At 38.5% G+C, this 26,117-nt stretch overlaps 2 protein-coding genes across 7 annotated transcripts; both read right to left on the reverse strand.

Moving 5' to 3' along the window:
- Nucleotides 1–373: 373 nt before the first annotated feature.
- On the reverse strand, nucleotides 374–19,114 carry LOC104112105 (uncharacterized). 5 transcript variants are annotated; one of them, XM_009621944.4, is made up of 16 exons: nucleotides 18,520–19,108; nucleotides 16,071–16,756; nucleotides 13,928–15,256; nucleotides 13,173–13,502; nucleotides 12,992–13,072; nucleotides 12,779–12,859; nucleotides 12,606–12,637; nucleotides 12,402–12,489; nucleotides 12,179–12,328; nucleotides 10,885–11,076; nucleotides 10,741–10,808; nucleotides 10,555–10,627; nucleotides 10,377–10,475; nucleotides 3,247–3,352; nucleotides 1,836–1,923; nucleotides 374–992 (listed from the first exon to the last, which is right to left on the reverse strand). In XM_009621944.4, exons 1-16 carry the CDS (start codon nucleotides 18,953–18,955, stop codon nucleotides 809–811), a joined length of 4,023 nt encoding a protein of 1,340 aa, XP_009620239.1. In that variant the 5' UTR covers nucleotides 18,956–19,108; the 3' UTR covers nucleotides 374–808. The 5 variants fall into 5 exon arrangements, with proteins under 5 accessions (XP_009620239.1, XP_009620238.1, XP_070037393.1 ...); XM_009621943.4 differs by having other exon boundaries at nucleotides 13,928–15,268; XM_070181292.1 differs by having other exon boundaries at nucleotides 13,928–15,268; nucleotides 16,071–16,753; nucleotides 18,516–18,602.
- A 756-nt stretch (nucleotides 19,115–19,870) lies between these two features.
- On the reverse strand, nucleotides 19,871–24,672 carry LOC104112106 (uncharacterized). Of its 2 annotated transcripts, XR_001972467.2 has the most exons (5): nucleotides 24,495–24,672; nucleotides 24,308–24,407; nucleotides 21,982–22,371; nucleotides 20,028–20,390; nucleotides 19,871–19,915 (listed from the first exon to the last, which is right to left on the reverse strand). XR_001972467.2 is itself a non-coding variant. In XM_009621947.3 (4 exons), exons 1-4 carry the CDS (start codon nucleotides 24,599–24,601, stop codon nucleotides 20,262–20,264), a joined length of 726 nt encoding a protein of 241 aa, XP_009620242.1. In that variant the 5' UTR covers nucleotides 24,602–24,672; the 3' UTR covers nucleotides 19,986–20,261. The 2 variants fall into 2 exon arrangements, 1 of the variants encoding a protein (XP_009620242.1); XM_009621947.3 differs by lacking the exon at nucleotides 19,871–19,915 and having other exon boundaries at nucleotides 19,986–20,390.
- Between the last annotated feature and the right edge of the window lie 1,445 nt (nucleotides 24,673–26,117).

Genomic DNA, 26,117 nt, shown 5'->3' on the forward strand with positions numbered 1-26,117 from the left:
ACCGATCCAGCATAATATACTGGAGATTGATGCACCTGTGTATGAACTTCCAGCATATTATGCTAGAACTCCAACACGCGAAAAATTCCAGCATAATATATTGGAGATTGGAGCACCTATGTATGAACTTCCAATATATTATACTGGAACTCCAGTATATTATGCTAGAATATTTTCCGAATTTTGAACAGTGTTTTTATTCAGATTTATCTTTACATGAAAAGTGACTAAATTTCAATTAATTTTGAAACTGTAGCTATTTTTCAATTACCACTTGTAAATCTGATTATTTTTTAATTTCTCTCTCCCCCCCCCCCCCCCCCCCCAGAAAGAGTATGAAAATCCATACAGCCAAAATAGGCTAACTCTAGAGTTCCTCGTCCGAGTTTTCACTATTTCATTAGGGATACGTATGTATGAGCAAAATGCAGCTAATCTAACAGCTTATAATATTCGATCAAAGTAAACAAGAGCTCACGCTGATCATTATAGTTCTAAAGTTTAGAACTCCCCAACCCTTCGTCGCCCAAAAGTAAAACAAGAAATTAAGAAGACGGTTTAGAAAAAATAGAAAAGACCTGGGAGAACGCCCAAAGACCATACTTCTGGATCGAAGAGAAAAAGTTATACATTCAGCTATGATCTCAACCCATATAGCACGACCATTCTTCGACATATGATGTGATTGTTGCCACAGAAGACCTGTGACAATGGAGAACGTGCAAGGGGAAGTTCATATGTGCTCCAAGCAGTGGCAACCCCAACAATAGTCCACTCATCCAAGTTTAATTTTTCGTTTCTACTGAAGTTAACCACCCGAGGCTTGAACCACCCGTGAAATACAATCACATAACCGTATAATCCTCATGTATCCAGCTCTAAGACTTTTGACAGCATCTCTAATTTCACCAAGTAGCGCATGATCTGAATGTTCAGAGCGAACAGCTAGAGCTGCAAACTGGGATGGAACAACTTCTGAAGGATAGACCCCCCTGTCAGGAAATCCTCAAAAAGTCAGTAACTTGTGACACACAATGAAGATGTTGCCACATATCAACAAGTTAGTTGATAATCTTATGAAGAATTGATGAAAAGCAGAATTCACTACCAATCAACACAACCATATGATGATTGAAAATTACTTCCATCAGAGAATGCAGTTCTGACTAAATTACTAGTAAGTAACTCTGAGGTTATAAACGATATATATTCAGAACTTCAGATCAAATTTCGGACATGACAAGATAAGAAATATGTTCTAAAGCAATGTGTTTGTGCTGCCACATGCGGTTACTGGTGCACCTCAATTTCTTGACGTAATTGTATGTGCGCATTTCTGCTTAGAGCACCGTAGCATGTGCCTCCAATGCACCATTTTATTTAATCTTGATAATAACTAGATGGCTCCAACCATACGGTTTACTACGTCTGAAATAAGCTAGCAGTTTAAAAACCACCAGACTAAGGAGAGCAACAAGGTTAATGTTTTTACGCTTTTCTCTAAGAAGACTGGAACTAGTAGAGCATTCTTATGTTGAGATGATACATCAACTCTACTTTTTCAACTGGGAAACAGAAACCAGATAAGAACAATCGAGACCAGATACGTTGGTGTCCAAAACCAGCTTAAAGGATTTATCACTGTGCTCATCAAATTATTTTCGACTTCGGATTCATTTTTTCTTTCTGGTTTGAGAACTAAAGGGGCACTTATAATGCACAGTATAGATATTTTATCCTGCAGGAAACATGACAAACATGAACTAATTCATACACTATGTTGTAAGAAAGGTGAAAGCAAAAGACACGAAGCTGTAGAGAAGAAAGGACTGTACCTATTCAAGCATGACATATCTAGTGTCAATTTCACCTTCTTGCCAGTATTAAAATTCACAAAATGAAGCTGCAACTCAAGTTCCTCAACTGCAAATGTGAAGTCAAGTGTTAGTTATAAGGTGCAACGTGCTTATACCAGCAAAATAGTTCAAATAATCTGCCAATAACAATGACTACTAAAAACTTACTCCACAAGGACAAAATGACTGTTTATTGCTGAACACTTTAATTTCTGATAAATTGCAGTAAAAGTAAAGGCATGGAGTGCCCATGTGTCTAGGCATGGAATTTACCTGTCTATCCATCCTAAAATATAAATTACTCCATAATTCCCTCTTTATGATAAAAGCACAAAAGAGTTATACAATAAAACAATCCTGACAAAGGTAAGAATTAACAGTCTTCATCTCCAGGGGACAGCAAAGACGATTGCTACCAGTCACTTATCTTCAATTTCTTAGAACATTACCATAACCTAATATATGATATGTGGGTGTGAAAGAGGAGTTCAACAATTAGAGAACATGAAAAATGACAACAATCATCTGAAAAGCACAAATTAAAATACAAAAGGGATGCGTAACAAACAGGATAGTACCTTTTGTGACCAAACTTGCAAGAGAAGAAACAGTGCAACCAAATAAAATAAGAATGCATACAAATTAGAACTTAATATCCCTAATCCAACAACAACAACCCAGTAAAATCCCACAAGTGGGGTCTGGGGAGGGTAGTGTGTACGCAGACCTTACCCCTACTCCGGAGGAGTAGAGAGGCTGTTTTCGATAGACCCTCGGCCTAATATCCCTAATCCAAGAATATTAAAATATTGTACAAGAACTGATTGTAACCGGTAAAGTTGCTTGCATGTGATCAGGAGGTCACGGGTTCGAACCGTGAAAACAGCCTCTTGTAAAAATGCAGGGTAAGGCTGCGTACAATAGACCCTTGTGGTCCGGCCCTTCCCGGACCCCGCGCATAACGGGAGCTTAGTGCACCGGGCTGCCTTTTTTTATAAGAACTGATTCTGTTTTACATGAGACTTTATTTTGGAAAATCTTAACACCATTCCATCAATGATACAAACTATCTTGCAGTAATTTGACTATTCAAATTTCTCTCTAATTAACTTTTCAGAAACAATTTTAATATCTTTTGACACCATCAAAACTACAAAAGTCATAAGCATGTTAATATTCTCTACCTAGTCAAATAACTTCAGATAATATAGGTCAGAAGGAGCAATAAAACTCACACATTAATAATAAATTACTGAAATTACAGCAATAAATGACCCTAAAATAATTGTCCATGAGTGCCTGATGGTAACGGGCTTAACTGCAAACAGATATCACAAGTGGAATTCAGCAGGTGGGGTGAGAAATGAAAGAAAGAATCGAACAACAGTACCAGTTGGAGTGGAGAAGGAAATATCAGCCAATTTATGAAACTGTATTTGTGCCTTCTGCACCTCGGCAACCACATCAAGGGAGTTTCCTAAAAGGGAACGAGTAACCTGCACATATTATCAATATACCAGTATCAATCGCAATAAGCTTGAAGTATCTCGGATGAACTCAAAAAGTAGCTCAGCAAGATTCACTGTTAAAGGTTGCTTTTAAAGCACAAGTTGTTAAGATCAAAGTATTAAGGCAGTTCCAGACATGAAAAACATCTGAGTTTGAGCATTGCCGTTTGCTGCCCAACATTTAGTGGCCCAAAATAATTCTTTCGATGCATTTATAGTTATTTGTGCGGGAATATATCAGTTGCTTCAGCATTTTCTTTCTAAGCTTCAAAAGAAGCAGACATAATAGGCACATCTCATTCACATATCAAAGCTCTGCATCCCTACCCGATAACACACACACACAAACACACTAACAAATAGAGAAAAGGAGGAAAGGAGAAGAAAATCATTTGTATGCCTATGGTTCCACTTCCAACAGTTTATAGCTAGTACCAACATCAGTAGTCAAATTCTAATGGTTAATCAAAGATTCTTTTGCACTTCAAAGATTAGAAATTACCTAGACACAAGCAGTGCATTTGTACGCTAAATCTCCTGGAAATTTTCCGTTAATTAAGGACCTGATCACCTAATGAGGTCAGATACAAAAGTTACCATACAAACAAGAGACTATTGCTTTGGCTTGTAAATTAATGCAACTTCTGGATCCATCCAGTATTCAATGTACATTTCCAACATTGTTCGACAACAATCTGTGTAAATAGTCTGTAATGCCCTGTAAATTTCTAAGTTTTTTAAATTCGATTCATATTTTTTAAAAGGTGCCAATTTGTTGAAATTATGTGGTGATAATTGATTCAATGTTTAAACATTGATGTGGATGTTCACTTGGGTGTATAAATGAATTGGATGAGTTGGGATTGATATTATAGAGAAAGGCGCAGAATTTCGAAGTTTAAAGGTTAAATAGGCTACAGGTCGGTCGCAGTGTAACGTGCCCATCTCTTTGAGACTAAAGGAAGTCACCATGGAGTGGATAACGTGCAGGCATGATTTTGGAGAGGAAGTTCCAGCACGCAGGGGCAGCACATTTCACCCCATCTTGTGACAAACTGTGAAGCTCAGCTGGTCGGCCGAGCAAATCATGCAGTAGCACATAGCGGCATGAAGCAGAGTTTTGGCGGGAGAGTTCAAGAAAATAGTCCAGCTCAGTTTGGCTCTACCATGAGACTAACACGTGAAGGTTGCCTAACTGTCAACCAGGTCACGCGTTAGCCTTGCTGCGGCATGACCTAGGGTTTGGGCCAAGAAAGTTTGCTGCCATGGCAGCTTAGTAGGGGATCATCCCACAACTAAGGCGCGAGGCCTGTCTGGCAGGACAAGTGGCCAAGGCCCAAGGGCAAAATCCAGGGCGCAGCTTACAAACGCCAGGACGTGAATGCCCTGAGACCTCACCAACTATAACAGCTGAGATTCGGAGAAACCAATCACATGGAACTTGTTTGTGATAATCAAGTTGTGCTCCATATTGCTTCAAATCAGTTATCAAATGCACCCTTAAGCCCCGAAGCGAGGCTCAAAACATGTTGAGCGCTTCGCCTCGCTTAGTCGGCGCTTCAGTGTTTTCATCAAGGCTCTAAGGCATACGTTTCTTTGCCAACGAGCATAATCCTGAAGAGGCGACACTAAACAATTGATATATTTCACTTTATCGTAAATTTTCTTCAATTTCTTTCTCCATATATTTGGTATTCATGCTTATAGATATTAGTCTTGGACTGCACATACATATTCGTAGTTTTTCTCCATTTACGCCTTTCTTATTAAAGCCCACGCTTTATTTACGCTTTGCGCTTAAAGCCCGAACAGACCTTAGAGTTCTTTTGCGCTTTTCGCCTTTGATTACACTGCTTCAAATCCAGTATTTCATGAGATGTCCGAACACGTAGAGATTTAGTGTCACTTTTCTCAGTGCATTGCATCCATATTTATCAGGTCTCTCCCAGGTCCTCGAGTTAATTATATATGTAACAAGCTTAGTATATACGATATGTATGAACCGGCTTTAAATGGAGTGTCAGATGTTTGACAGGTAGTTTATACTCCTACCATTCCAATTTATGTAACATTGTTTTCTTATTAATCTGTTACAGAAAGAATGACAGATTTTTATATTTGAGAATAATTAACTTTGGACTCACGTTTCTATATTTGGAAATAATTAACTTTACACTTCCCATATTACCTTTAATGAGAAGGTATTATAGCCACACAAATGTTATGGTAGTTTCAAAAATTTTATAGCAACACAAATGTTATGGCATGTTATGGCAACACAAATGTTATGGCATGTTTAAAACTACAGGTTTCAAAAGTGTTTTTTTCTTTCTTTAACTCCCCACCAATTCCAACTATGTCACATAAATTGGAACATGCGGAGTATTGTATATCATCCCACATTGGACAGGTGTAAAGATATAAACATTTTGAATGAAGAGGATGAACTCTTACGTCTTCAACTTATAATTGCATAACATGATTTCTCAAAAACTTGTCCCAACATTTAGAGGTCATCTATGAGACTTGAGTATGTTTATACTCACTCCCTACTTCATGTTTGCAGATACAGACGCCGATGGGGACCTAGCTGCTGACAGCCCTCCTCTTCTACAATTCTGGTGGTAAGCCCCACACATATCCCGTGGTGGCTTCTTTTCGAGTGTTAATTCTTTTGCATAGCCTGGCAGTTTCCCGAATATATGGTGTATTCTTTTGGCAAGTTAGAAGCTTATTGTCAGTAGCTAGTGGGTCACAATCATTCTTTTTGGGTATATATTGATTGATATCCCTCATCGGAACTTATATGAGGTGTGTTGATGCCTACGGCCTTTATGTGATTTCATGTTGTATGATACATTATTACAAACTGTAGTTCGATGGTATAAGGCTAGCCGGATCCCCATATGGTCTAATTTCAGATTAATAAACGGATTGATAGGTCTGCTGTGTGAGGGTTATGTTGTGGTGTGCCAGTCACGTGACCCCTAATTTTCAGGCGTAACATAGTCACGTTACCCAATTAGAAAATACGTTTATCACAAACTACATATTCTTGGGCTAAAAGGACAGCCTAAAAGGATGTCAATTTATATACTTGGGCCTTTTGTTTGATTTTTTATCAATTTTCACAAGATCCCAATTATTCAATTTGGACTTCTAGAGATCACAAGTAAGTTCCAAACACAATTTTTGCTAGGAGCCATATATTATTACATACTTCAAGTTTACATACTCTTTACTTAGTATAACTATTTTCATTTTCCTTATTCAGGAAGGCTGTCACTTGTTACCTATTCCCTAAAGAAAACGGACACATGCAGCAACAGCAGCGTGCTGTGCAAGTTACTGGATGACGCTAGTAGTGCGCTTCACCTTATCGAAACTGTTGCCGATGTAAGACAACAACAACAACAACAACCCAGTAAAATCCCACTAATGGGGTCTGGGAAGGGTAGTGTGTACGCAGAACTTACCCCTACCCCGAAGGAGTAGAGAGGTTGTTTCCGAAAGACCTTCGGCTCAAGAAAACAAAAAGCCAAAAGGACAAAAATGAGACAATATTAGTATCATCACAGCAATCATAGGAAAAATAAGAACATCATGAAATTCAGAAGAAAGATACAAAGCAAAGGGAGACAATATTAGTATCACCGCAGCAATCATAAGAAAATAGGAACACCATGAAATCTAGAAGAAATATACAAAGCAAAAGCGATAGCAAGTAAATAGGACCTGCACTGAAAAGCAAAATAGTAAAACACAACATTGCCACTAGCTATCTTAGACAAAACACCTACATGGCTAGTCTCACAATGGTACGAAGTAAGGCACGACTCAACTACCTCTTAACCTACAACCCTAATTCTAAACCTCCACATCTTCCTATCAAGTGTCATGTACTCGGAAATCTGGAGCCTCGCCATATCCTGCCTGATCACCACTCCCCAATACTTCTTAGACCGCCCTCTACCTCTTCTCGTGCCCTCCACAACCAGCCGCTCACACCTCCGTACCGGAGCATCTGGGCTTCTCCTCTGAACATGTCTGAACCATCTAAGCCTCGCTTCCCGCATTTTGTCATCAATGGGAGCCACGTGCACCTTTTCCCGAATATCATCATTCCTAATCTTATCTATCCTAGTGTGCCCGCACATCCACCGCAACATCCTCATTTCTACTACTTTCATCTTCTGGATATGTGAGTTCTTAACGGGCCAACACTCAGCCCCATACATCATGGCCGGTCTAACCACCGCTCTATAGAATTACCTTTGAGTATTGGTGGCACTCTCTTGTCACACAGGACTCCAGATGCTAACCTCCACTTCATCCATCCTACCCCAATATGGTGTGTCACATCCTCGTCGATCTCCCCTCCCCCCTGGATAACCGAACCAAGGTACTTGAAGCTGCCTCTACTCGGGATGACCTGCGACTCAAGCCTCACATCCACGCCCATTTCCCCTGGCTCAGCGCTGAACTTACACTCCGGGTATTCCGTCTCCGTCCTGCCCAGCTTGAAACCCTTAGACTCAAGAGCTTGTCTCCAAACCTCCAGCCTCTCGTTAACACCGGCTCGCGACTCATCAATTAGAACTATGTCATCGGCGAATAGCATGCACCATGGCACATCCCCTTGAATATGGTGTGTTAACGCGTCCATCACCAGGGTGAATAAGAACGGACTGAGCGCAGAACCTTGGTGTAACCTCATTACAACCGGAAAATGCTCAGAGTCGCCTTCTACTGTCCTAACCCGAGTCTTAGCCCCCATCATACATGTCCTTAATCGCCATAATGTAGGGAACCGACACACCTTTTGCCTCCAGGCATCTCCAGAGAACTTCTCTAGGAACCTTGTCATACGCTTTCTCTAGGTCAATAAACACCATGTGCAGATCCTTCTTCCTTTCTCTGTACAGTTCCACCAACCTTCTAACAAGGTGTATAGCTTCTGTAGTCGAACGACCCGGCATGAACCCGAACTGGTTGTCGGATACAGACACTGTCATCCTCACCTCGCTTCAACCACCCTCTCCCACACTTTTATGGTATGACTCAGTAATTTGATACCCCTATAATTGTTACAACTCTAGATATCACCTTTGTTCTTATACAATGGAACCACCGTACTCCACCTCCACTCATCCGGCATCCTCTTCGCCTTAAAAATAACATTAAATAACCTAGTCAACCACTCCAAACCTGCTCTCCCGACACACTTCCAAAATTCCACTGGAATCTCGTCTGGCCCGGTCGCTCTGCCCCTACTCATCTTACGCATAGCTCCCACAACCTCCTCAACCTCGATACGCCTGCAATACCCAAAGTCACGGTGACTCTCGAAATGCTCCAATTCACCTAGCACAATATCTTGATCCCCTTCTTCATTCAGAAGTTTATGAAAGTAAGTCTGCCATCTCCTTTTAATCTGGGCATCTTCCATCAATACTCTACCATCTTAGTCCTTGATGCATCTCACTTGGTCCAAATCCCGAGCCTTCCTCTCTCTCAACTTGGCCAGCCGGAATAACTTCTTCTCCCCACCCTTTTTCCCCAATTCCTCGTACATACGACCATAAGCCGCAGTCTTAGCCTCCGTGACCGCCAGCTTAGCCTCCTTCCTAGTTGCCTTATACCTCTCCATGCACACTCGCCTCTCCTCCTCACCTATGCTCCCCACTAACTTCAGGTATGCCGCCTTCTTCGCTTCCACTTTACCTTGGACCACTTCATTCCACCACCAGTCTCGCAGCCTCCCTAATATAGTCTGTTGTCGCTGACCACATAGTACTCGCGTCACCACTGCTCCTCCAAGCTCCCATAGCCAACAACCGCCCCTCCAACTCTTGGGCTTTATCCTTAGTTAAGGCTCCCCACATGATTCTAGGTCTTCCTCGAGTAGACATTTTCCTCCTCTTTAACATAATACCAATGTCCATCACCAAGAGCCTATGCTGCGTCGCGAGTATCTCACCCGGAATCACCTTGCAATCCTTGCACAACCCTCTGTCACACCTCCTGAGGAGGAGATAGTCAATCTGAGTCTTCGCAACCGCATTTTGAAAAGTAACCAAATGCCCATCCCTCTTCCGAAAGCTAGAGTTCGCAATCACCAACCCAAAAGCCTTAGCGAAGTACAACAACGATGTACCTCCTCCGTTCCTCTCCCCAAAACCGAAGCCTCTGTGCACCTCGCCATAACCACCTGCGGTCGACCCAATATGCCCATTGAAATCCCCTCCTATGAATAACTTCTCAGCAGGCGGAACCTGGCGCACAATCTCATCTAACCCCTCCCAGAAGCGTCGTTTAACCTCCTCATCTAGGCCCACATGCAGCGCATAGGCGCTAACGACGTTTAGGGTGCACTCTCCAACCACCAACTTAATAATCATCAATCTATCATTCACTCGTCTAACCTCAACCACAGACTCTCTAAGTTCCTATCCACCAAGATGCCCACTCCATTCTTACCTTTCTGGACTCCTGAGTACCAAAGTTTATACCCGTCTGCGTCCCTCGCCCTCGACCCTACCCACCTTGTCTCCTGGACACACGCTATATTGACCCTCCTCTTTTGGAGGATCTTCGCCAACTCTATAGACTTACCCGTCAATGTACCTACGTTCCATGACCCAATTCTCAACCTACAGACACCCTTGTTCCCTTTACCTCCCTTGCCTCCTGCACCACCCCCTAAACCCTGCCCTACCTCCCGCCCCACCCCCGTTCCCCCCGAGGACATGACCTCACTCGACCATCCCAGACCACAACCACTATACCTACGGCACAATAAGGGAAATCACTATCACACACAAGGCAACAGACCAAACCAGAAGAAGACAAGTTGCAACAACATGCACACTAATACGGTGAATAAACTAATACGAACTAAGATGACAGCAATTTAACTCACTAATATTGTTGCCGATGTAAGAGGTGATAATTTTAAAAGATATACAAAGTCGTCCGCTATTTCTTTGGAGATAAATAAGTTGTATTTTACCTGCATTTCTTGCGCCAGAGTCCTAGCACCAAGTTTCTTTGAAATCTCAGCCTTTAAAACAAATCTCAATGCAGCACACGCATTGATATTTGGAAAACTCTACAGAGCCAAAATGTAGCGCATCAATAAAACCAAGAGAAGTAAAGAAAGTATAAAAAAAGTTCATCATGACTTTCACCTTTGTGATTAGTTGATCATTCAAATTGTTAGAGATGATTATGCTTGAGTTTGGACCAATAGTCAACTTCAAACTGGAGTTTTCAAACAAATAAAAACCTAAACATATCATGACATAGAGGTAGAACAAAACTTTATTCCAAAACCTTAATCATGAAAATAGGAGTAGGAAAATTGTCAGAGAAACCTTTGAACCAGCAAACCAAGATAGTTGAGGATGACAAATGGCCTCCTCACATTCTGAATGACACACATCTAAAAAATTAATAAATGGTGTATATTAGTGACAGAATAAAGTAGCTTGAAGCATATAACACAGGACAGAAGAGACCTGCATATCTTGCCGTAGGAATCTACAACACGATCTCCTCATTAGATGTTCTTTTACGGAAATGATGGTAGCGGCACAACTTGGTTCTCCCTCAAGTTTAAAGGAAGAACGCAAGGATCTAGCCAATTTTGCAACTTTTCTTTCTGAAACTTCCAAACCCTCCTTGATAGTGGCCACTTTATTATGAGGCTCCTGCATTACATAAACCATCTGTATCATACTAGATTAAATTGGCCATAGCAAGTATGATGAGTTGGACAAGCTCAGAGGAATATAGCATTATATATGTCAACAAACAAAGTATACAAAGTTGTGTGCTAAAATCAAGCAAGTTATCTTTAATTTCTCTAACTTTTTAGTCCTCTAAAAAGAAGGCAAAAACATTTATTAAATGATTTCTGCATCATGAGCATTAAAAAAACATGTTTACATCCTTTCTCACAGACACATGCACGCGCATAAAGGATGATAAGTGTAAGACAATTATTCTAAATGTCTTCGGTATCCAAAGACAGAACCTGGACCGTGAGAAAACTTCATGAACATTAAAAGATATGAAGTGCCACTAACTCATTATTCTAGAAGCATGGTCACAAATAAAACAAGCTGTTGCATCTTGCCATCTTTCAGGTGTGCCACAATTAATTCTGATGAATAGACCTGAACTCCAGTCTGTACGAGATAAAGTAGTAGATTATGAATTTATGATGATTAGGGACCTGATGCCCTTACAACAGACAGAAGACAAACTTCAACCGGGAGGAAAAAGGAACTAAAACCCATAGTTGAGCCCACATAACTGTAGAGTAACCACTTAAAACTGACTGGGACAACTAAGAGCATTTTTCCTGTTAATAAAATGGATGTTGAGCTACAACTACAGAAAAGATAATAACTGACATGCAAAGTCTCAGACGAATGGCAACTGATCAATAAGTCAAGAAATCCAGTTACAAGTTCTTAGTCATGGACTCATGGACAAAGTCAGAAGTAATGTTTACAGTTAATGACATCCATACAATTTACAGTTAATGATAACAACAACAAATATAACCTAGCAACACCACCAAGTTTTCAGCTGAACAAGGAACACCAAGAATGGAGAACAAAAAACCGGTCCTGGCAAATAAAATGACAGATTGAAAAGGGAAGTCTTCCTATTAGTGTTATTCCTTTATTGAATATTTCCTTCCTCTTTTAGACGGAAAATACAATCAGCAAATGAAAATGTTATAGGAAATGATCGGCATGCCAAACAGCAGTATGTAATCAATACTTGATTTCTATAGAGTACCTCCTGCAGAGCCTTTTCACAGGCTAATGAGCTCTCACTAGAAATTGCATCACCCTGGGTGACTCCTGAGACAGTTAAAGAATGAAGCGAATGATTGATCTTTGACATTTGGGACTTCTGAATTCCAGAGTTCAACAGTTGACATTTTTCCTATATGCATGATGAATTATGTCAAAAGAATGACAAGGTGATCGTAGAAAGATAGATCGAGCATAAATAGTACCAGCAGTTTCTCCTTCTTCACACACCTCAAGTGATACTTTGCTTTCTCATGTACAAGCTGACATAACAACATTATTGCTTCTAAAGTTCTGCATTATCATCACATATAAGAGAGATAACAAACTTTTCAAGCACACAGGAATCTGATGTCAAAATGAAAATAACATCAATTATGTTGGCAAATAAAGGTGGAATGAGAATTTACCTTTTCTCCTGAAAACTGGTAACTAACGTTTTCTGAAAAGATGAGGAAATCAAGGTCAATAGCTACTTAAAACTTCCTGGGCATAAGAAGAATGCATTTAACATTTGATCTATTATTATTTTGCTTTTCATTAGTTCTGAAACATGAGCCAACGTATCCCCAAGCAAAGAAACCTGAGTGAGAATTTGACTGTGCAAAATGTCGTATATTTTTGCCTTCTGCATTCGGGTGACAATGTCTTCCACCATTTCAATCTACAACAATTTATTAAAAAACAATAAAGATGATAAGACAACATGAATCAAAATCTGGTTATTTTACATCTAGAAGTAAATTCTACCGACAGAAACATTTCTAAAGCATATCTTGAAGTGAAAAAAATATACCGCTGGCATAGTAAGCATGGTAAGTCTTTCTTTAGGCAAAGATATCCACTCATCTGCATCCTCCATACATTTGGATTTAATCTGCAAGATAAAGAGGAAGCTTTTTCATTTCCCGAACCCTTTTCTTCAGAAAGAGTGCCATCCAGGCAAGTAACATAGAAAGACCATAAAGCCATCTTACATCTTTCCATTGTCTGAGTTCAAGATGAGCTCTGAGCATTTCTTTTCCGCTATCATCAGGACGTCCCGAGATTGCTGGACTATTACCAACCCCTCTCTGGAGTTTCGAGCTACTTTGAGACATGATAATTTCATTTGTGTGTTCCATATCTCCATATGTCAACTCTTCACTGCATCTTTTATGGGCAGAAGAGTTTCTAGGTCTGCCAATTGATTGGTTGCATGTGGGAGATTGCACAGCTTCACCTACAGAGGAACATGTAGTGTTGGATTGTGCCAGCAAGTGAAACCCCTTTGCTGGTGGACTTCGTGAAGACCATTGTACAGGAGTCTGCAGAATATGGCTATATAAGTGAATATTGAATGCAAGTTGCGAATTTTCAAGCTAAAAAAGTGGCAAAGCAGGAATTCAGCAAGCGTGTGCATAAAAGCCACAATAAGGATTTGGAGTTAGAAAATTAAATGAAACACCAAATTCTTAATGGAAAAAGAAGAACCAGCTGTTTCCATGTTTCAATATCCAAAATTAACAAAAAAAGAAGAACAATTGCCAATGACAGTAGCTTTTTTAAGGAAAAAGGGGACAACACCACATTGATAGAAGTGAATCAAATGTAGGGAAAAATAACCTTAGGGAAGCAGTAAATAAGCAAATCATGGCTCATGCAGGACACAGGTTTAGCTGCATACCGACACCACAGCAAAGTAATTGATCGGTGTCAAACAACACATAAGGGAATGGAATGGTGTATTAACCTTTTCAACCACCAACGCTTCTACGTTCTGAATAGAGGAAGAAGCAGCGCCAGCTAAAGAAGACTTGTTTAGCTCTCGAGGATCAATTTCAAGTCTAGGGAGACCATTTGCACTCTGAATATTCCCATCTAATGTTGCTGAAGATAGATGAGAGCTCCCATCCCTGGAGATCTTCGAGTCCTTGGTGCTTTTCAGTACATTCATTTGATCAAGGAGCTTAGCTTCTATGCTATATGTCCCATCTGGTTGCCTTAACACTTTGCTTCCTTCGACAACTGGTGAACCAGACTGTTCTTCAGTTGATGTGGAGGACGAATGCCAATTGCCATCCGTTGCATTCGAAGAATGTCCATCTGTCACATTACCTATTGAAGATGCATTTTTCACTAGGCCTAAGCTCTTCATGGGTTCATCATGCAACTTTGATTCTTTAAAGGGGCTGGACTGATGTTCAGTCCATGTAGATGACTTTGACTGCAAGGATTTTTCTGGAGAAAAAACCAACTTTTGAGCAATAGCAGTCACTTTCTCCTGCCCTAGATAATCAACCAATGGGGAATCAGTTCTAGAAATCAGTGATATCTTCTGCCTGAGGTCATTTGGTGTAAAAGTGTCATTTGTCTTTCCTGACCAAGAAAACCTTGATGAAGCCAAAGGGGCTGTAGGCTTCAACACTTGATCCATGGGGAGAAAACCAGTATTTAGCCGATTGAGAGATTTCCCCTGCTTTTCAGGGCCCAGAGATTGTTCACATGGAATTACATCTTCGCCAGTTAAAAGAGTCTCACTCCTACTACCACCTGAGGTGAACATTCTTCTTTCTCCCTCCTTCGTAGAAGTACCTGAAAACTGCTCCTCTGTACAAGTCATAGAGGAATCCAGACATTTGACTCCCATTTGTAGGTTCCTTTTCTTCAATATAGAATCCAAAGGAGGTGTTCTTGGAAACTCTAAGGTTCTGATGTCAATATTGGGGATTCTGTCACCAAGGAGAGAAGATAGTCCAGAAGCCTTAAGTCTCTCAAGTTTGGAAATGTTCTTCTGGAGGGACGCTGAACTTGTCCAAGGTCCTCTCTTTTCATTGCTCAAAAAGGAAATGGGATCTTCAAGGAAAGACACCGCCATTGAATTCTGTTTGACAGGTGAAGGACTACCAATAACTATTAGTCTTTGCGTAGCGGGTGAAGAGGACACTAAATCAACCAACGGAGATTCCCTGCCACATGGGGACCCACAAAATTGACCAAGCTCACCATCATTACTACATAAGGTTTCACTAATTCCAACCTCAGAAGCATCCTTGACAGACTTATTATTTTCACCAACATCCTGCAATTTAAACTACAAAAAAACATGAAATCGGGGCATTGGGAAAAAGCAAAGTAGCTTAAGCCTAACTTCCTGACCCAGTAAAAATATTTATCATAACTATTTCACTGAAACAAATCATTCAGGGACATGGATCAAACATATCTGTTTCACAATTCAACGAGGAACTTAGCCCCAACGTGGCATTTACAGGATTTTAGAACAATGCATCCCTAAACAAGACACCAGCTACTTGCAATTCAACAAGGACTTTAGCCAAAATATGACATGTACAGGACTGTAGAACACAGCATCCTGATTCCTGAACAAGACACAAACTACCGATAGACGACGTTAATTGATTAAAGCCCCTTGGCAGAATTAAGCTAACAATACAGAAGCACAATGACCAGATATTATAAATGCATTTGAAGATACATGGCATTTACCATATGTAAAATATGATTGACACAAAAATCGCTGTAACCATGTTAAACTAGACGCAAGGTCAAATGCACCTTTCGATCTAAAAGAATTGGCAATGGCAAGTAAATGATCATATCTTATATTTGAAGTCACATCTTCTATCACCTACCTTATCATCAAATAAACTTAGCATGTAGAATCTCAAAGCAGGAAACACTAAGGACATGAACATAATGTCAAGTGGAAAATGATGAAGTATTTTACATAAATGTAAACAAAAGAACTGAGGTGTAGATAAGCCATACGATGTAGTGTACCAAGATGGTGTAAATAAGAGAGCACAACAGGTCATGGCTATTGATTATGCATTTATGCAACGGAATTAACATACCATAACTCGGTTACTTACTTTACTTGGCTGCTTCGGCGACTGATTTACTCTATCAACATAATTATCTGGAGCTGGAACAGTGGATATGGGCAACGTATCACCATCAATTGCACGAGAAAGAAACTTATTACCATCATCTGCGCCGTCGATTTTCTGGCACAAAGGTAGAAGTGGCATATTAAAACTAACAACTGCATTTGCTTCTTGTTCTCCATTTCCACCTAAATCCATCATTGCACTTCCAACCTTCATTTTCTTGCTTGCTGGTGACTCTAAAACACTAGTATCTCCTGAAACAGAAACTGCATGTTTTTCTTGGCCTTCTGCTAAAAGAGCTTCTAAATCAGGAGAGAGTCTCCCATAATCATATCTTCTCGAATTTTCTCCAATCAGACTCATGTCACTCGAATCACTAATGCCACTAAAATTGGCAACAGGCATAGAAGATTGAGAAATTAGCTTCTTGGACATAGTGAGTTCCATGGAATTACCTAGACCGGTCTGTGTCGGTGTTTTCTCATCAAATGATACTTCTGTTGGGGTCTTCAAATCTATCCCTGAATCTGACCTAACAAATCTGCGGAAGTGCATGGAGAAAGCTGTTGAATCCATAGTAATATCATGATTTTCGTCTGACACTGCTGAATCTGATAGCCGGCCTGGCCTTATAAAATTGGGAGATACTGGGCCAAAAAAATTATCTTCTGCCAAAAAGAAAGGCCACATAGAATACTACTGTTACAAACTCTTAAGGGTTTAACATTCCTATCAAATCAACATAATTATGTCTAATGGAAGAGATCCCAGTAAACTGAAAATTTTAAACCAATAGAAAAAAAAGATGGTTTGTTTTCCATTTGTGATTCAATGACGACAAAGACCACAAATTCCTTCCAGATAACAAATCTATTATCATGTCACATGCAGAAGCAGCTATCCTGATATGCGATATCATAGAAGTCCTTTCACAAAATGTGGCCCAAGTCAGGACATTAAAGGATACAGATAACAGCTAAAAATAAAAAGGAGCCAAAATCCTAATTATCCAGTCTCTCAAAATAACAACAATTCAAGCCATAAAGACCATACATAACCTCTTCCTATCTCTAGCGCGAAGATGATCAATGCAAGGCGCATGTTGTAGTTGTACATTGTGCACCAAATGGAGTATCTACAAACAGGGGCAGATCCATGTGGATGGGTGGGGGTGCATGGCACCTGCAACTTGGGAAATACTACAGATAAGTATGTTGATATCTTTTGAAACTTGGCTATGTAATTTGAGGTGGCACCCGCATTCAGAAAAGAGGAATAGGTCCAGAGGTTGGGAGTGACCTTAAATGTTACTTTGGCAAGGAGCAAAATTTGAACCATTCATGCTCCTATTTTTGTTTGTCAATGCTTTCTCCTCTTATATTTTTTTTATAATCGTGGCGTTCAAGCAAGCACACAGACACCTTGATTAATTTCACGTGATACCTGCTACCTCTCACCAGTAATAGGCATCGGTAACTCTGTCCGCTAAAGTTGGGACAGATGGAAAGAAATCACCTAGTGTTTTTGCCCATTTGAACCAAAGACCTCATGGTTCTTAACCCACTTCATTAACCAAAAGAAGATTTCCTCCTCATATATTTTCCTTTACCTCTTTTCTCCTTTATCATTTTGTTCCTTTTCTTATAATGTTCTATGTCCAGGCTTCCTACTTCTCTTTCTATTTGTTTTTTCATATTTCCCTTTATCTTCTCATATTCTACTTCCTATGACAGTAACCTTGGAGAAATAAACACACAGAAAAGGACCTAAAACACATGAAACCTCATAAACTGAAGCGCCAACTACTAACCAAATTAGAATTTCCATCTTTCAAGTCCGAAAAACTATTGACCTTTTGAAAACTTTAATTGATCAAACTATTGATCCATTTCTTTCGTTTATTAGATTCAAAATTTTGTGGTTTGTTATGGTGTTCAATTCAATTTAGAATTTTAGGCGTTTAAATCATGATGAGAATGTTGTATGCATCAGCAGATAATATGAATTTACTTAGATTTGTTTCTAAGGACTTTAGTTTGTAATAGTGTATTTTGTTTGAATTTAATCCTATTTCATTCCAGGGAATCATAAGCATTTTAAACTAACATCTGATCAGAATACGTAGTGGGCTTTGTGTTGCATTTTCAATCAATTATCTAATAAGACGAGCCAACTTACGAGCACCTCAACTATTCCACCAAGTACCGCTCACTTCCCACCAGCACGAGTAATGCTTAATCAGATGGGAAGAAGAAGAAATCACCTAGTGCTTTTGCCTCCGCTGGTATTTGAAAACTTTTGGTATCTATGGACCAGCTATTAAATCAATCCGAATTAACCCAAAATGGATCAAACCGAACCAATTATACTCTCCTTCTCAGCTATAAACACACAGCTTAAAAAAGAAAAGAGGGAGAAAGAGAGCACTTGCCATCATCATTTGAAGTAGCAGAACCAAAATTGCTGCCAGGAGAAGGTGATTCTGCAGGTCTTAAAAACGACCTAGGCAAAGCCATCTCATCATCCTCATCCTCATCCTCATCCTCGTCGTTTCCTTCGTCTCCATCCTCAGACTCTTTGGAATCGTCGACCAATTGATCAAAACCTAGGTTTATTACCTCTTCACGTTCACTGTTACTTTCAGCTTTGCCTGAGGGATCCGGAGGTGTTTCGTACTCTTCATCACGGTCGAAGAAGTGTACAGAAGTCATCTCAGCAAAGCTCACTCTTCGTGCTCGCTTCTTCTGCATCGCCATGGTGGTGCCGCCCTCCGAGTTCTCCGTATTGTTGTTATTGTTGTGGTTCTGATGGCGGTCCTCGCTAGTGCCACCGGCGGCGACGGTCGTCGGCGCTGCCGGGGAAGACATTTCAAAATTTTGAATAAATCGGAAATTTATTGCAGATTAGGGCTCGTTCTGCTCGCTGTACTACACTCAGTGGAGCCAAATGAGTGAATTTTTTGTGCGGGAAAGGCGAAATGTTTTTCGGTTTAAAATACTCACTTTTATATATATGACTTCTAGATTTATCCTTATGTAACTTCTGCCTTTTTTGGGGTCCAATTTTGACTTCCGCTAAACGCACTTAACAGTAATGTACTTATTATTATTTTTAGAAAAAGCGCAAAATAGTCCATTATCTTTGGACTTAAGTTTAAAACTATCCATGCTCTTTCACATGGTGCAGTAATAGTCCATATTCTTCAAAAAATGATACACTTTTGGTCCTCTCCCAAACATTTTGTTACTTTTTTAAGGTGAAAGTTACCGACTACACGCGGGCTCCTGATCAAGAGGAAAGATATTGATCTCAAATTACTACGGAAAGGATGCATTTCAAATTGTCCATTTGGATACCAATTTTAAAGTAATATGTCAAGGGAAGTCCACCAGATCTTCACTGCTAGAAAGTATTGTTTTGTAATCGTATTTGATTGTAAACAAAAAGTAATTAGTTTCTGCACATACAGTCCTATTCAAGCGTGGAATAATCATATAAACATACCAAATCCGCATGCCTACTAAGTATCGAAACTCCAAAAAGCAGGAAAAAATGAAAAAACTAGAGATGAAATCAAATTGACTTAAACAAGAATGGAGAAGAAGAGTCTCAAACGAGAAGCCCCTCTCTGTTAAAAATATACCAGTTTGGTGATAGACCGAAAGTGTGCCATTTTTTCAAAAAATGTGGACTATTACAGCACCATGTGGAAGATCATGGATGATTTTGAACATAAGTCTAAAGATAGTTGACTATTTTGAGCTTTTTCTCTAAAAAAAATCGCAGAAAATCTTTTTCATCTTTTTGAACCAAATGCCACCATATATCTCATATTTAGACCAACTGATGTATACTCTATAGATGGACTTGTTTTCACTAGTTAAACAACGCATCACATACAGAAAAAAATTTAGAATGGTCATCAGTAGATCTCGGAACTTTACATTTTGTTTCACAGGCAAACAACTTAGTAAGAATACAGGTTCAAGTCATAAGAGAAAGTGAATACGGTCAAGTAAGTCATCTGCCTCTCGGAATAATTGGGTCTCTCCGAGTTGAAACAACAGACGCAATTGTGCTTTCCCACAGGTCTGCCAGGAGCATACTGAAACTAGTAACACTCCATGTAAAGATGAATCGGCGTTAATACTTAGCTCCTGATTGTGGCAAGATTCACCCATATAATGCACGCCAAGGCTCTTGAGTTTCTCTCAAAGACTTGGTTGCATCCCATGCTATCTTTTCTGCTGAGAAATTAAGAGATGAGAAGCTAGCCAAATGCTGTCCTATCTCATGTATCACCTGGAAGTTAGAAAGTGAGATACGATGTATTAATATATTTTATATGTTTTTCATCCTTTTCTTGGATAAGTGCACTGGGGGATGGGAGGGGGATGGGGGGGGGGGGGGTTAACTGCTAGCTCTATCGAGGATATCGAGCCCGTCCACTGATATACAGAAATGGTAAGGGAGATCCCCAAGAAAATGCTTGGATATGGATCAGAAATTAATCAAATCAAAGACAGGTAGATCTGTCATTCTGGTCAGGGAACTTTAGATGATAATGGCATAATATTCAAGTCGATAGCTCTATCAATCAAATCCCTTGAACCATAATGTTGGTTTGCTTAAGACACCTTCAGAGCAATTACCAATTTTTAAAATGTATAGTTGCATCCACAAGTCAGCCTCCTATTTTCAGATGTTCATTCCTTAATAATTTGTTTCTGTTACTTGTCAGAGTAAAGGGGTACAATGGTGTTAATATCACTCTATAGGACTTAAAAGCTGATGTATATTTAACCAAAGAGAATGTATGGCTTTAACTATCTTGATCTACTTGAACTCAAGCAACCAAGAGCTGGTTTTTTTGCCACTCAGGTTTGAATTTTGCAGCTGTATTAACTTACTGCATGGCATACATAAGCCACTCAGCTCGGCCAGCTGCAATAGGATATATCAAGGGTAACTGCAAGAGAGTTACATTCTATTTAAAGTGCTTTGTTTCAGCTTATTTTCAGTAGTACATTCCCTAGTCAAGTTATTTGTTTCGGTTTCTTGTCATAGAAAAGGAAACAGTAATGTTAATTTTATAAAGACCAAAATTTAATTAGCTTTAACCAATAGAAAATATATGGCTTTATCTATCTTGGTCTACTTGAACTCAAGCAACCACGAGCTGGTTTTTTTGCCACTCATGTTTGAATTTTGCAGCTGTATTAACTTACTGCCTGGCATGCATAAGCCACTCAGCTCGGCCAGCTGCAATAGGATATTATCACGAATAACTGCAACAAAGCTAAATCCCCTAACTAATCTATTCTATTAAAAGTGCTTTTCTTCCAGCAGTAAGTTAAATCCCTAATCAAGTTGTTTTTTGTGTTACTTGTCACAGAAAAGGCGACCAATAATGTTATCAGACTTTAAAAAGTTGATTATATTCAATCAAAGACAATGTAAGGCTTTGTCTATCTTGATCTGCTTGAACTTAAGCAACCAAGAGCTGGTTTTCTTGCCATTCAGATTTCATTTTTGCAGCTGTAATAACTTACTGCCTGGCAATACATAAGCCATTCAGCTCGGCCAGCTGCTATAGAATATAACAATAGAAACTACGCTGAAGCTAAATTTACTCTATTTAAAGTGCTTTCTCCCCTCCCCTTTTCCCTTCAGTTTATAAAACATGCAGAAAAACAATTTCTCAGGATTAAATCATTCAAAAGATTAGATCTTAAAATTTACATAAGAAACTGAGAAGCCCAGAACACAGTCCTGTTCTGTTTCATTACTTCGGCATGATGTCAAAAACCTAGATACCACAGGGAAGAAGCCTCGTGTTCAAAGCATGAAAATAATCCATTTGATGAACAAGCATATTACATTTATAACGTACCTGAAGTTCGTCTTCGGAAGTCTTACAATGCAACTTTTGACCTTTTTTGCCAATTATAACTAAAGTAGGCATTTTCAAGACTCGAGCCAACTGAAGTAAGCAGGCCAACTCTTCGTGGAAAATCTGCAACGAAGGGGGTGGGCCTTGCAAATTCGTGATCAAAGCTTTAGTAAGACCACTGGAGACACCTACTTGCAAACCATAAACTGAGATGTTGTCAACTCCAAAGGAAGTTCTATTTTCCATCTTAAGCTTAGTGTCAGCCACAAAGAAAGGGGCTACAATTGTGGGCATATTTGATGACCCATCTCCTACTAACAATGAGAGAACCTCATTGAGAGCGCAAGCAAGTGTTGGAGGCTTGTAATTTTCCAAAAGCAACACAGACACCTTAGAAAAGGAAGGAAAAAAAACATCAAACCTTGGTCTAGAATTCCCAAGAGCAAAATGCTAAACCAATTCCTTTTTTATTCAATGAAACTAATTTAAATATTTTCTACCAAAACAGAGAAAATGACTTCCTTCAATTACAAATATCCCAACTCTCACTTTGCATCACTTCTTTAAACCTACAAATTTTGGCAATAAAGTCAAAAAAATAATTAAGTGCGGTGTTCGGACCAGCTTGCACGTACCTCCTCGACTATTCCACCAGGCAGGGCCGGCTTATGTGGAGTAAGGCGTGTGTCTTAGGCCCCAAATTTAGGGGGGCACATTTAAAAAAAATAATAGGTTAGGTATTTAAAAAATAATACTTATTTAGTATTTTTAATACAAAACTAAAGTTTTTAATATAAAGGAAAGAAAACTTTTTAGATATATAAATAAAATAATAATTTGACTTACTTAAAAATGTGTAGATTAATAGTTTTCATAACTTTTAGTTTTTCATTTTTCACTCCTTCATTCAAAATTTTGTTCTCTCTTCCTTAATTTGTCCAAGTCAATCTTTCTTTTTTCCAATCTCTTCATATTTCAGAAAAACCTACATATTTTTTGTATTTCTCTGTGATATTCTTACCTCTGTTTTAAAAGGCGTTTCCGGGACGAGCCCCTGGGCGAGGCGTACCAAAAACGCCCTGGGGCGATGGTGTGAGGCGAAAGTCTCAAGAGGCGTACGCCCCGCAATTTGGGGCGTATGCCCGGGCGTTCGGGGCGTACGTCGGCCGTTCAGGGAGCATTTTTTTAGTAAGGAGTAAGCCCTAGAGACTTTTTCAAATTAAAACAAAATTTGTTGAATTAGTCCTTCATATAATACCCAAATTCTCAAAAGTCAGTTTGGTAATTACTCAAAAAGTTTAAAAAGAAACTCAAAAGTATTAAATTTAAAAGTAAAGACTTTTTTTATTGATTTAAGCCCTAATTCATGGTTTTCCCAATTTTTTATCTTGTCCGCTAGTCCACTAATATCTCCCAAAAGCAACGAATATTTAATTTTTTTTTACAAGTAGAAAGAGAACTACATTTTTCTTCATAGCAGCAAATTCAAAGTTCAAATTGCAGGTTAATCATACTTTTTGTTCCTCCATATATAAAACTTTATTCTTTTAGACTCAAATTACTTGTGCTTGTAAGTAACGTATAATAGATTGTTTTGATTAGTTTTTTGTGGGGATGGAGCACACATATATATAGTTTTCTTCATTTTTTATGCAATTTTACCTGTTTATAAATATTAAATGTCATTATATTATTTTATAAAATATTAAAAATTAAATACCTATGGGGCTTACGTCCCGCTGATGCATATGTAAAATAAACGCCTCGCCTTACGCCCACGCCTTTTAAAACACTGATTCTTACTTCTTTCTCCAAAATTTCATTACTCACCTTCCTTCTCCAAGATTTCACTAGTTCAAGTGTTCAGCAGTACTTTTAAGCTTCCAATAGTTATATACTTCTATTGCTTTATAAAATATTATCTAAGATCAACAATATCTCAAGAAAAATTAAATATGTTGGCTATATTATCAATCGATCAAGAATTATTAGAGAAAATCGATTATAAAAAAATTATTAACATTATATCTCAAAAAGTTAGAAGAATAGACTTATAACTTTCTTTTAAAAATTTAGACCTCATATTAAACTTGGGGCTTGAGCCGCTAGTGCCACCAGTTACTTGATAACTCCCACCAACACATGTACAGGGTAACTACACGCTATCACTTAAACCATATTCTTATATATTGTCACATTCACCTTGTAGAAGACCTATTTTTACACATATAACCAAGGACTGAAAAATGTATCCAAAATACTGAAAATATACAGAAAATGAAAAACATTTCCCCTATACCAGATGCACTCAAAGGGAAAAAAGTACCTCGTAGAGATTTGAGCCATCGAGAAAATGAACAATCTCGACCGAAACCTTTTGATCTTTGATTCCGTAACGTTCTAAGGATAAATCCAGCGATTCTTCTCTGCAATGAAATCAATTGTATGAAAATATATTCAATTAAAGGGGAGAGGGAGACCCGGGGGGGGGGGGGGGGGGGATTCGGGCTTACCGCCTTCGGAGGTTGGAGTTAGCGTTAGGTTGAAGAGCTTCGAAGATGGCGGTGCCGAAGCCGCTAGTATCTCTGAACAGTAGTATTACTCTAGGGGCAACCTTCATTTCTTCTACTGCAATGCAATGCCCTAGATCTACCACTGGACGCCTGTTTATAGTATTGGAAAAAGCTTTATTGTATAAATCAAATAAATGCAAAACATGACATTTTTATGCAAACTTTAACTATTTAAAAACTTGTTTTTAGTTTTATGACCTACGTCTTTTCTTACACATAAAAAAATTATTTTTACACGTAAGATAGCTACATTTTACACATATAAAATAATACCAAACTTTTGGATTTTTTGCCCAAAAGCATCCCTTAACTATACCTCAAACTTAAACTACATTCCTGTATTACCATAGTGGCCAAAATAAAAAATGAGCTTCTGACATAAGTGGCCACTCGGCCAAAACATATATCAGTTGATGCCCATAGTTTTATATTATAATTTGTAGCTAAAAACAAATAACATATGCTAACCAACAAATAGTTTTCGTGCTCATGATAATACATTGAAGAAATATGCATTCAAATTCACATTCTCGATTGCAAATACTTTCCAACTTTCGAGAAAGATTTATGTTATATATTGGACGTACACTCAATTTAATGAACTAGTATTAGCGTACGCGCGTTGTGCGTGTTTCTCGTGTTAATAAAAATAATTTTTTTTAAATAACATTCAAAATACATGTTTATAGTATACTATAAAAATTAACAAAAATTTGCAAGCTCCAAAATAAAAAATATTAATCATATTTCTCTTACTTGCTTTATTGTCAAAAAAGTCACATAGTAGTGTTTGATTGAAAGGTAAAAAGATCGTTCAACTTTACTTGAGGACTTGGATACGTGCATTGCATGTATATTTCATGTTACTTATTACAAAATTTGTGTTGAGAGAGTTTACCAACAATTGGAAAAATGTACTCATATTTTACTCATTTTACGGTACTGGTATAGCCTTATTCTATTGATACCATGGTAATCGCATAGGCATCCGAACTCGATTATTATTAAGAACTCTTATAAATTTTTTGCTCGATTGTTATCTTATTTGTACAAAGAAATAAGAATAGGAAAAGGAAGTACTTTAGAAAAAAATCATAAGTAAAATATCCCATTCCTCAAATGTACGTACATAGCCATTCTCTATCTCATTAAAATATCTTCTATATTGATCAACTTTTTTACAGTTTAAAATAATTTTACATTTAAAAAAGATTATCATATAATTATTTCCTAATATATATTTTTTTGAAACATTATTTCTTAATATTTAGACAATCAAGTGTATAAAAAATTTGAGTATACTTCAAATTCTAAGTCCTTATTGTTCAAAGAAAAAAGAACGACCCAACGCTCTTTAAAGTCTAAATTCATGCCACCTCAGTATGAATTATCATTAATGTTCCCATTTTTTAAATCAAAAGTTTAATTTACTCTTTTTCTATGAAAAGTAACATATAAGAATTATAATTACGTAACATATATAGTTCAAATAAGAACAAGATTTTTAAGTAAGGTAAAATTTCAATCGACTTTAAAGTCCTAAATTTTAGGAATTTCTGCCTA

The sequence above is a fragment of the Nicotiana tomentosiformis genome, chromosome 7, assembly GCF_000390325.3.
Source record: "Nicotiana tomentosiformis chromosome 7, ASM39032v3, whole genome shotgun sequence".
Classification (NCBI taxonomy): domain Eukaryota; kingdom Viridiplantae; phylum Streptophyta; class Magnoliopsida; order Solanales; family Solanaceae; genus Nicotiana; species Nicotiana tomentosiformis.

What these genes read in the sequence shown, in the direction of transcription:
- LOC104112105 (XM_009621943.4), bottom strand. Translation starts at nt 18,955, where the DNA reads ATGTCTTCCCCGGCAGCGCCGACGACCGTCGCCGCCGGTGGCACTAGC. An exon ending in AACTCAGACAATGGAAAGAT is followed by an intron (nt 13,073 to 13,172) that starts GTAAGATGGCTT and finishes TTTATCTTGCAG; the next exon opens with ATTAAATCCAAATGTATGGA. An exon ending in CTTGGTTTGCTGGTTCAAAG is followed by an intron (nt 10,628 to 10,740) that starts GTTTCTCTGACA and finishes TGAAAACTCCAG; the next exon opens with TTTGAAGTTGACTATTGGTC.
- LOC104112106 (XM_009621947.3), bottom strand. Translation starts at nt 24,601, where the DNA reads ATGAAGGTTGCCCCTAGAGTAATACTACTGTTCAGAGATACTAGCGGC. An exon ending in AACTCCAACCTCCGAAGGCG is followed by an intron (nt 24,408 to 24,494) that starts GTAAGCCCGAAT and finishes ATTTCATTGCAG; the next exon opens with AGAAGAATCGCTGGATTTAT. An exon ending in ATGGCTCAAATCTCTACGAG is followed by an intron (nt 22,372 to 24,307) that starts GTACTTTTTTCC and finishes TCCTTTTCTAAG; the next exon opens with GTGTCTGTGTTGCTTTTGGA.